We start from the raw sequence: 11,128 nt of genomic DNA, 5'->3' as shown, positions 1-11,128 counted from the left end.
CGGCGCCCCCAGCCGAGAAGCTCCTTGTTGGCTTCCCAACCTATGGACACAACTTCATCCTGCAAAACCCATCTGACACTGCTGTCGGAGCACCAACATCAGGAGCTGGGCCAGCTGGACCTTACACACGGCAGGCTGGATTCTTGGCTTACTACGAGGTGGGCGTGTTTCTCCACACCCAGGCCACCAAGAACAGCCCCAACACCCTTCAAACCTCCCAGCAAGGAACTTTTAACCCAGGGACTCTTGGGATATGCCCTGCCTTGTAGGACACTTGCTAACTTCTCCCTCTCTGCCCTCTTGGCCTAGATCTGCACATTCCTGAACTCTGGAGCCACTCAGGCTTGGGATACCCCCCAGGACGTGCCCTACGCTTACAAGGGCAACGAATGGGTTGGCTATGACAACATCAAGAGCTACGGCATCAAGGTATGCTGGGGTGGGAGGCTGAGCTACTGAGAAGGCAGGAGGCCTTCGGCAGTAGCAGGTCCCAGCACTAACTGGGATTTCTCTGCTGCCGCTGAACAGATTGACTGGCTGAAGAAGAACAATTTTGGAGGCGCTATGGTTTGGGCTATTGATCTGGATGACTTCACTGGCACCTTCTGCAAGGAAGGCAAATATCCCCTGATCAACACCCTGAAGAAGGGCCTTGGTCTGCAAAACAGGGGTGAGTCACTTCAGCAGCATCTGCTGCTGGAAGGTGCCTCCTGCTGATGCAGGGTTCAGGGACCCACCATCCTTGATCGCTGGAGCCATGGGGGATAAAGGCTTTCTGCGGAAGCCACCATTAGAGATTGCCCCAGGAAGATCCCTTCACTCTGTATCCCCCGGGGTAAAAGAGGGAGAGTGGAGCTTGGACCTGGCTCCTGATGTTTCAAGGGCTGGTGAGAGACAGGCCACACTCTGGGGGAACCCACATCAACAGCTGCTCCCACCACTAAAGGGCCTCGGGAGGGAGGGGAGGGCTGAGAGACGGTCCACGCTGAAACAAGCCCTTTCCTGCTTCGATTGCAGAGTGCGTGCCCCCAGCTCATCCCAATCCTCCCGTCACTGGAACTCCATCTCCTACCAGTGGAAGTGGGAGTGGTACCTCTGGTAGCTCTGGTAGCTCTGGTAGCTCCGGGAGCTCTGGAGGCTCCGGTGTTAGTGACTTCTGTGCTAGCAAGGCCAACGGCATCTACGCAGATCCAACCAACAAGAGCAGCTTCTACAACTGCATGAACAGTGAAACCTTCCTGGAGAGCTGTGCATCTGGTCTCGTCTTTGATGCCAGCTGCTCCTGCTGCAACTGGCCATGAGGAGACCAAAGCTGTTAGAGCAAAGAGACCCCTCTGAGCTTATTGCCTGGAATAAGAATGATTCAATAAAAAGTGCTCTGCAAAAGCAACAGCCCTCCCTGTTGCCACTCTTCTCACTCGTCATGTGCTGATGCTCCCTCATTCTCTCATGACACTCACACTTGGGCTCAGGGAAGGGCCGGGATCCACAAGCTGGGTGTGAAACAGCCCTAAAGGGTCATTTTCCAGGGGTTTCTCACTGCCCTGCCACGACAACCAGACACAGTGAAAAAAACAGAGAGCAGACAACAGGGCAGATCCAGCTGTGCCACTAGAGAGATCACAGGAGGGTCCCAACAGCACATCCTACACCCTGATTCCCCTCAGGCCTGTCTCCTTCTGACTTAGGGTGTGAAAACAGCAGCTCCTGGAGCAGGAGCCAGCACAGCTCAACCCACAGGGACGTTATTAATCTTGCGCCCTTCAGGCGCTGTCATCCCCAGCAGCACCCCCTGCTCTGTGTCTATAGCAACGGGAGTACACAGACTGCTGACAGGGATGTCGCGGCAGGGCAGCATGGCCACAGAGCAGGAGCTGAGAGGTGAGTGGGGAGGTGCACGCACCCAGGAGGGCTGGGGACACAAGGGCTGTGCTCATGCAGCTCCCTGGTGGCATCCAGCTGCCCCAGCAACCTTCCCCAGAACTGTGGGACTGCTCAGGCTGCCAAAACAGCAGCCTCTGTGGCAGGAGGGGACAGGTACCTAAAGGGGGGGCTCCTCACCAATATCCAGAGCAGGGGAATCTCCTGCCTGGGAAGTAAGGGGTTCTCAGCCTCAGGCAGAGAGCAGAGCAGCAGATGCTCAAGAAGAAAGAACAGCAACTAGTGGTCATCTCCACTGGCAGCATTTCCCTCTCCTCATCTCACAGATGTGCAGAAGCAGATCTCGTTCAGGTCCTCTCAAGAGCGGAAACTGTTCCCTCTCCACCAGGCCCCAGACAGGCTGGGAATCCAGCAGCCGGCCATCAGGGGACACCCTGCGCTTGGGCCGGGCTGTTACCTCAGTCAAGAGGTAAGTTGTCCAGGTTTCGCACTCAGAGCTTTTCCTTCACAGAAGGCCCACGTTTCAGCAGCAACAGGACCATGGTCAGCCAGACACGGAGACTCCCAGACCTGCCCTGCAACCCCCCTGTACAAGGTCTCCTCATATACCTAGAAAAAGAAATTCCCCCCGTTCCAAACGTACTGGTCCTCCAAGCCCCAGCTGCCCCAGTGCTCTGCTTCAGTGAGAAACCAGAGGAATTAATAGGAACGTCTGCTGCTCATGTCCTGCCACCCTTCCCCTGATGCAAACACATCTTAAAAACATCAGTGAGACGCTTTCCTTTTGAATTGCAGAGCAACAGCCTCAGAGACTCTTTGGAAAAGAAACCACAGAGCACGAAGGGCTACGTGATAGGAGCGAGAACAGCCCGGCGTTTCCTACCGGGGCCACAGGTAAGACAAGACACTTCAAAGCAGCAGAGCTGCAGCTTTGCATGAATTTTAGGCTGTTCCTGACACAGACTATCAGTTTCAATCCCATTCACTGGGGTTGCATCCAACTTTATATATAAAGGCAGTCTGTAAAGCCCAGCTGGCTGCTGCTCAGAGAGTCTAGAAACGGTTTGCAGAACAAAACCTTCCACTTAGATATTTATCTCTTGCAGAGTGTGACTCCCAGCCCAGCAAGGTACCAGCCATGCTGGAAGGAAGAGAGAAAATGCCAGCCTGCCTCTGCTCCGTTTTTCAGTAAGACGCCGCGGTTTCCAGATCAGCCATCAGATAAAGAACGTTTTCCTGGGTAATGTCACTCGTTTTCTCATGCTTTTCACACTAAGCAGGAGTCCCAGCAGAGAGAAATACTGAGTCACAAATGGGAGATAGGTAACCGAGTGCCCAGCAATGCTTTTTTATCTTCACCAAGCTCCCCTGCTTTAGTCTGTAACTGAGCAACGATGACTAGAACTCCACAAGGGGCGTTTCTCGCACGGATCAAGGTGGGGCTGGTAAATTCCAGCATTCTGAGCCCCACACACCAGCTCCAGTGAGAGAGTTTGTGCCTGTTTTCTTTAGACCTGGGACTTACAAAGCAGACAAGCAATTACATAAGAAAATTACTTGGCCAATGAAGTTTGGATCTCCGGACTGGTCTTTAGTGCCGATGCCAGCACAGAGGATGCTAAAAAAGGAGGTACAGAGGGTAAGGACCGGGATAAGGGGATGTTATTCCTGCCTCAATGCTCCTGGCAAAGGAAATCATATGGTGGCCTCAAATTTGCACTATGTTGTCACCCTTTCCTCACTGGCCTACTGGGGACATGGCTCTACCAGCCTGGAGTACAAGATACAAACTGATTTTCTATCAGAAAACGCTGGTTTGCAAAAACAGTTACAGTCCTTAAAAAAAGAAAAAAACGTCTACTAAGACCTTTGCTCTGGAAGCAATTGTCACTGCTCGTATTGTCTTTCAGCTGACCACAGACAGAGAATTCAGGAAGCATCGGGACCGAGTGGCCTACCTGAGCCTGTACTACAGCTGAGGAGCTGGGGCTGCCGCTGCATCCTCCCCCAGACCTCCCCTCCGCTCCCCACCCCCTCGTGGAGACACAGATCTGCATGATCCAGCCTCTCCAAATAAACCCATTGCAAAAAGAAGCGTTTCTTGTCACTAGTTGTGCTTACCTGGTACGGCGACTGATGGCAGACGTCCCTGGGGGTGTTCCAGTGCTGCTGCGCCCCGCGCACAGCCCCCTCGGCCCAGGCAGGGCTGGTGGCATTTTCTGTGGGTCTCCAGGGAAACACCCTCCCCAGCGTGGCTCCCCTCACCATAGGGGGCTTTTCCTCCCAAAATCCAGCCCTCCGTGGCACCAGAGAGGAGCCAAATTAACACAGCTCAAGGGTGGCTCAACTGCTGCCGCCTCCTCAGCGCTGGGAGCCAACGCCACCACCTTCTCCTCAGCCACCACCTTCTCCTCAGCCACCACCTGCCTTCCCCAGCCTCCTCACCACCATCTCATATCCAACAGGTGCTCCGGGCCCAGGGGCTCACCCACAGCTTGAGGAGATCTAAGGAACAGGAGGGCACAGCCCCCAGGCATGTTCAGAGAGGGCAATGCTTTGTGCATGGACTCTAAGGAAGCAGCACACAGCAAACACCCGAGGAGGGAGGCTGGGCTGGGGCAGCCGAGACCACACGGCCTGGGAGATGTACTACAGACATGGTTTGCATTACTAGCGTCTGCCCGGCTGACAAGAGGAAGATAGTTTCCAGCAAAGAGCAAGCACCATGCTGCTAATTAAGACTGGCCATAAAAATGAGCCTGACTCGAAGGTGCTGGTATTCATCACCACTTCTTGCTGTGATGCACCACGCAGACCCGAGGGATTTCTATAAATGTTTACAAACCTCTCAAACAGACTTCATCTGTCTGATCACAAGCTTGATTCAATCTCAGGGGAGAACTAAGAGCAGGCAACACTCATTCGCGGTGTAACTACCAGTCCCAACAGGGCCTTTCAGATTTTCTGCGTCTGTTTAGCTTATTTCTGCAGCAAATTCCACCTGTCACCCAATTTCAGCTGTAAAACCAAAACACATTCTTCCAATTTCGCAGTTTCGGTCTTTTCAAGTGCTCTCCACACACATGACAACAGCTGCCTTTCTAGGCACGTCAGCCCCTTCCCACCCAACCATGAGCGGCTGCAGCTCTCAGAAAGGGATGTACTTGCCCAGTTGCAGCTGCCCCTTTCGGTGTGATCTGTGGAAGGAAGGGCTGTGACTCCCTGGGAACTGCACTGTCCTGCCACCCGGGGGTTAGAGTTAAGGCTTCACCCTTGTACTCATGGCTGACACTGCAATACTTCGCCTCCAGCTGTCTTGGGTTTCTAATCAGGAGAAAAATATGTATGTCAGAGAAGATGTAAAAGAAAATAAGTGATACCTACGATTCCACAGCCGTTAACTGCAGCCCCACCTGAGACTGGAGAAACCTTCACTAAAGCTTTTGCAAAACTGATGGTATTTCAAAAGGTACTTTGTCTTCACTGCACTTATTTCTAATCAGCCAAAGTCTTTATTGGAAAGTTCCTCACCTTCTCAGCTCCCAAGTGTGGCTGTGGAGAAAGGAAGAGATGCAGAGGGAAGGACAAGACTTCCTGCCGCTTGCAGCCCCACTGAAAACACGTAAAGGCTCCATTCAGGTGCTTCTGCACTCATGAAACTTTAAGGACTCAGCCAGTTTTGATTGTGCAAGTTAAAATTTCTTTTATTATGGACATTAAAATTACTATTTTCATTCTACGTTTTTCCCCTACCCAGCGAGGGATTTTTCTCATTATGAAAAATGCTTAAGCCAAGTAAAAAAAGATATAAATCTTCAGATATATACACATACACAATGTCTTTGTGCATTTATTCTGTATAACCAAGGCACCAGCAGGAGAGACAACGGCACATGCAGGACTTTTTCGCTAGCGATGTCATTTCAGACGGTTTGGCAGAACACCTCCACTGTCACTGGAGTGATTAACTCCTTTTACCTTCCTCCTCCCTGGGTACCAGGGGAAGGGGGAGGCTCGGGAGGGTGCCTTCACTACTCAGAGGTGAACATATACACCCATAACGCTTATCCCCCTGGTGACCACAACAGGCTTCCTGCATAAGGCTGTTCCCCGAGGACACCACGACCTGCCTTGCGATCTGTAGCAGGCAGGTTTTGCTGCCTCTCCCAGCACATTTCTGGGAGGAGATGCTTGGGACACTGGACCAAACCACCAGTCTTTTGTCAAAGAAATTGAACCCGTATTTGGCCTAAGTTGAATGAAAATTAAAGGAGGATCACCCAGCCAACAACTACAATACTCCCACCACCAGTCACTTCCACTGCTGAAATAAAATCTTCTGCTCTGGGGAAATAAAGGGGGGAAAAAACAGCACCTTCTGTTGATAAAAGCCCATATTTGAGGATGGACAAAATAAAAAAGTGTGATCAATAGCTCGGCCGTGCAGATGGCGATCAATCCAGCTTTATTCCATACTCCAAGTTTTTCAGCACAGCATTTTTCAAAAGAGCTGGTGGAGGTGTGAACTCTCAGAGGAGTCATGCTGTGTAGAACCTAACAACAGAACTGAAAAATAGCCTGAAGCAGCTGTTAAATCTTGCCATTCATACTGCTAAAAAATAACCTCAAAGCAGAACAGGGTAAACACCACACTTAGCGCTTTTAAGTTGGAAGTGCAGCTGCAGTCAGAAACGTGAGAGTAAAACGCCATCTTAGCTCTGCGTTTACATTTCACTCTCTTACCAACACATCAGTTGCCTTTAGTTTATAAAAGAAAAGTCTGTTTGCTTTTACCTGCCAAGAATCCAATAGAAGAAACCTCTCAGGGTTTTTTTCCCTCTCTGTTAATACATGCTCCTCAGATTCTAAGGTTGGGCAGGGCTGATTGCAGAACTTTCTTTTCTAGCCTGCCAGCCAGCCACGAACGAATCAAGCCTTTGTATTCTGCAGAGCCTGCTGGGAAGCACTGAGCTGCAAAACCTCCGTGTCCCCTGTCTCTTCAAAGCGTAAATCCTGCCGACAGCGAGAACAAACCGCAGTAAACGAGACAATTCCCGTCCGTGACCCGGTGCCTCTCCACGCTTTTAAGGCAATTGACCGTTGACCGTTCCCAGGCAGCAGGAGCGCAGAGGGGAAAGAGGAGCAGTGCCAGCCAGGATGAGAGTGGAGTTCACTACGCAGGGAGAGATCATGCCTCTGCCTCTGCCGCTCAGCCGGGGGCCTCTCCTGCCTTGCTCCATGCCCCTCGCCCGCAGCCATGGAGGTGAACCCTGGGGTTTCTCTTCCTCTGAGCAGCCAGCTGGCTACACCTCACTTCTTCCTGCGGATCTTGGGCTTCTTCACCGGCCGCAGGTAGGGATTGTCTATCACATTCTCCTCCCCATTCCGACTGCCTGACAGGGAGGTGTTCTGCTGCAACACTGAAGCATTCTCCTTTTCAGGTCCTGAATCATCCTGCCACGTTGAAAAGAAACACAGAAGCAGGAACAACCAAAGTTAGGCTAAATGAGGCTTAGAAGTTCAAACTACATAACCTGCGGGCAAACCGGATAACCAACAGCCAAGACAAACAGCAGCAGACATTAAAGGTGAGGACTCCTGACTTCTAACAGAAGAAGATCCCTTTTGGGAACTGTGCGGGATCCTGGGACAACCCTCTCTCCCCTAACACTGAAAATGAAGGTTAAAACCGATCTGACCTCAGTTTGCAGTGCGCCCTGCAGAGAGTTAAAAGAACCATGACAATGTTTACACCAAAACACCACCCACTCTGCCATTTCCCACCCACTCTGCCCAGCTGCAAGGAAGACAGGCAAAGAACCAGGTTTCACACGTTTAAAAAAGTCGGGCCCAAGAGACCTTGATCTCTCAGGCTGGGCGTACCGTGCTCATGTGCAGGGGGAGGTTCTCGGTGTCCGTCTGGTCGTCCTGCTCAGATGAATCCGTTTCCTCCATCTGCTGCATTTCCAGCTCCGAGGGGAGCAGGGCTGTCAGGTAGGGTACAGTGAAAGGCCTAGCAGCAATCACTAGGGTTAGGGAAAGGGACACCGTCAGCAAGCTGGAAGACTCTAACCCCTCCACTGGTTCTTGGTGCTAGACACAGGCACGCTCTTTCTGTGCTGTTCCCCGGGATCAGGAACGAAATATACTGTCCCTAAAAGATGGCAGTCTCTTCTTTCCTATTTTCTGAGGTCCCTTTATGTTTCCAGCCAAGGACACGGCATTACAACACCTCAAAAAGTCCTTCCTGGCCACCACAAATGTTCAGTTATCTCATGGGCTGTGAGCGAGCTGTCAGTGAGCCCTGGCAAGGTGAGCATTCTCAGCACAGCTCTGCAGACAGAGAAACAGGAAAACCTACCTCAAAAATGTAAGAGAGAAGAAATTACTTGTTCAGAAGTTACAGAGGGGCAGAGACAAGCCTGGGGTGAGCTTTGAATTTAGCACCTCTCACCCAAGGCTTTCTCCAGCAGCAGAAGACAGTGAGCCTTTGGTGAGGGGAGAAGCCTACCCTTTTGGCTTTGATTCTGGTTTTCATGCCTGTTTTAAACAGAAAATTCCTCATTTCCCAGCGTTCCAGTGCCTCAGCAGGGCACACACAATGTGATCACTCAGAGCTCACCTCCTGCAGCAGCAAGAGCTCTAATGCAGTGAGCACCCACCAGAGCTGCCACTGACAGCACAGAGTGTCCCAGGTAACTCACGTGGAAACGTGCTAACGTCGTCTTTGAAGAGACTCTGCGTTTCTCCCGTCTTAGCCATGAAACGCGTGAGAGCTCTCTCCACATCACGCCGTTGAGACGCTGCTTTTTCCCGCAGCACTTGATAATCAGATACCGGCTCCCGGTACGTCTGTGGAGCAGGGAGGGAAGAACCAGGACCCCGTGAGAGGACGCAATCCAGGTCAGTGAAGTTCAAAACTCCACCAGGACGCAGACGCTACGGGCAAGCGCTGACCTTCAATATACACAGATTTTAGGGAGCTACAGATGTCACTCAGCCAGAAATCTACAGCAAGGGCAACCCAACAACAACAATATTGTGATGCCTCAAGCCAGGAGAAGCAAATGTTTTGGATAAACAGTACCAGCACTGCAGTCAAAGTGTTTATATACCACTCCTGGTGTCACTGACTTCAAACAGACCCCAAATGCCATAAAAATCTTTTTTCACTCACTGGTGTCTTGATGTAAGTGTGAGGATCTGGAAACTCAGGGAAATGGCCAGGAATGTGGGATGGATGTGGCTTGTTCTGTCCAGCCGTCAGGGCTTTGGGAGTCACGGGCTGGTTTGTCACAGGAGCTACAGTTAAAAAACAGACACACACAGATCAGCCAGCTGCATTCTGCCATGAGTCAGCCACAAAGCACCACCCTCTAGTGAGCTGTGACCTGTGACTACAGCCCTTTACAGGCTCATTACAGGAGTCCTTAAAACAAACTACACTTCCAGGAGCACTGGACTGCATCGCCCCCCAGAAAAGCAGGAGCTCTCCGGATGCCAGCAGAGAGGAAAGCCCAACTACTTCCAACTTCCTGCAAAGGCAGAGAAGGGTTTCCCACGTACGCGCAGTGATGACCATCCTCTGGGAGCGCTTGGCATACGCAGGAAGTGTTTCAACATTGAACCCTGCAATACAGAAGAGGAAACAGGAATCACACCGAGAGTTTATCCTGTCAACAACTCCTTCTTCAACGTTTTTCCATGAGCTCCATATTGCACGAGAAAGAAAACCACGTGCTCTGTATCTATTCACACCGCATCCGCAGCAGCGATATCCGAGTGCCGGAACGAAGCCCAGAACAGTGGGCGGTTCATCACACACTGGAATTAGTGGGACCAGTCAACCACTCACCCATTTCCACTAGAGTGACCACTATATCGGAGAGCGTCGGCTGCGTTCGCGCTGTGTGCTCACAGTAAGACTTTGCGCTCCTCCCAATTTCAGAAATATCTGGGGGAAAAAGCAAACCACCACCACAGCTTTGATTCAAACAGCGATGACACACTGGTACCAGCCCAACCCTACCTTCAGATATGTGAATTTTTAGCAAATTTAACAAGGAATGAAAAATAGCTCCTGGGATGCCGTGTCCCACAGCCTGTGTATTTAAAATTAAAAGACATGCAAAGCGTGGAGGCAGAAAAGATCAGAGAGTCAGATCTTTTCCACAAATGCAAGAGGCAAACCTGCATCACAAGCTGGATACTCACAGCTTTGCAACATCTCCGTCAGCGTCTCCACCGCGGCCTTTTCAGCGCTCTCGAAGCCAGCTTCAGTGAGCAAGGAGCTGACCACCACCTGCAGAGTCCTCCTCCGAGCCAGGTAGTAGTTGTCCGCAGGCGTGGTTGCCAGTTTGCTGCCCGACCGCTGCGGGGACAGATCCAAAAGCAGGGCTCAGGGAAACGAAGCCACTGCCAGACCCAGGTGGGACAGTGAGGCCCCAGGAGCAGGTACCAGGGAGGCAAAGGGGTTGATCCTGCCCCCAGTGCTGCCCTGGGACAGGCTCAGGGACACACTGCAGGGCTGAAGGCAGGGCTCAAGGAATAGGGGCTGGCCCTGCCTGTCCCCCACTACACGTGTACACACACATACAGACATACAAACACACACATAGACCATAGAATCATAGAATTGTTGGAAAAGCCCTTTCAGCTCCTTGAGTCCCCCCACTCCCCCAGCACCGCCAGGTCTCCACTGTCCCCTGTCCCTCAGCACCACCTCCACATGGCTGGGACAAGCCCAGTAGGGAAATCCAGAGGAACACCACTGGTGCCCAGCTGACAGCTGGACTGAACTCCAGTCCCCACCACTCTCTGGGCCTGGCCAGCCAGCCAGGTTTTGATCCAGCAAAGAGACACTCATCCAAGCCAGAGGAACTCAAACATCCCATCTTCTCTGCTCCTCAGCACTACGCCCCCCCCGTCCGCTGGGCCTGGCCAGCCAGTTCCTCCAGGATAACACTCTGGGAAACAGTGTCAAAGGCTCTACTAAGGCCCAGGTAGACACATCCACAGCTCCTCCCCACCCCCTGAGCGGGTCACCTTGTCACAGAAGGAGCTCAGGTCAGCCAGGCAGGACCTGCCTTTCACAGCCCCATGCTGGCGGGACCTGGTCCCGTGGGGGTCCCGTACGTGCCACGTGGTGGCACTCAGGACCATCTGCTCCACAACCCTCCCAAGCACCGAGCTCAGGGTGACAGCTCTGTGGCTCCCCGGACTCTCCTCGCAGACCTCCCCGTCCCGG

The 11,128-nt window shown here is 52.2% G+C and overlaps 3 protein-coding genes across 3 annotated transcripts in view; 2 read left to right on the top strand and 1 right to left on the bottom strand.

The window, feature by feature from the left end:
• The window catches only part of CHIA (chitinase, acidic), a gene marked incomplete at its 5' end in the record, with an annotated part of 1,719 nt that extends 418 nt beyond the window's left edge, over positions 1–1,301 (top strand). Inside the window, 4 exons of the mRNA XM_010141786.1 lie at positions 21–158; positions 310–429; positions 529–670; positions 1,018–1,301. Coding sequence (XP_010140088.1) covers positions 21–158; positions 310–429; positions 529–670; positions 1,018–1,301 — 684 coding nt within the window. The remainder of the gene's footprint in view (positions 1–20; positions 159–309; positions 430–528; positions 671–1,017) is intronic.
• Positions 1,302–1,838: 537 nt separating this feature from the next.
• On the top strand, positions 1,839–3,860 carry PIFO (primary cilia formation). The gene is made up of 6 exons (XM_010141785.1): positions 1,839–1,881; positions 2,208–2,350; positions 2,677–2,775; positions 2,988–3,121; positions 3,394–3,520; positions 3,792–3,860. Exons 1-6 carry the CDS (start codon positions 1,839–1,841, stop codon positions 3,858–3,860), a joined length of 615 nt encoding a protein of 204 aa, XP_010140087.1.
• Positions 3,861–7,191: 3,331 nt separating this feature from the next.
• On the bottom strand, positions 7,192–10,262 carry TAF8 (TAF8 RNA polymerase II, TATA box binding protein (TBP)-associated factor, 43kDa). The gene is made up of 7 exons (XM_010141784.1): positions 10,096–10,262; positions 9,737–9,835; positions 9,448–9,510; positions 9,059–9,183; positions 8,586–8,733; positions 7,765–7,907; positions 7,192–7,335 (listed from the first exon to the last, which is right to left on the bottom strand). Exons 1-7 carry the CDS (start codon positions 10,106–10,108, stop codon positions 7,192–7,194), a joined length of 735 nt encoding a protein of 244 aa, XP_010140086.1. The 5' UTR covers positions 10,109–10,262.
• Positions 10,263–11,128: the final 866 nt, after the last annotated feature.

Source organism: Buceros rhinoceros, unplaced genomic scaffold (assembly GCF_000710305.1).
Source record: "Buceros rhinoceros silvestris isolate BGI_N320 unplaced genomic scaffold, ASM71030v1 scaffold37458, whole genome shotgun sequence".
Classification (NCBI taxonomy): Eukaryota; Metazoa; Chordata; class Aves; order Bucerotiformes; family Bucerotidae; genus Buceros; species Buceros rhinoceros.
The sequence above is the reverse complement of the archived record's forward strand: the minus strand, read 5'-3'. Positions and strand labels throughout refer to the sequence as shown.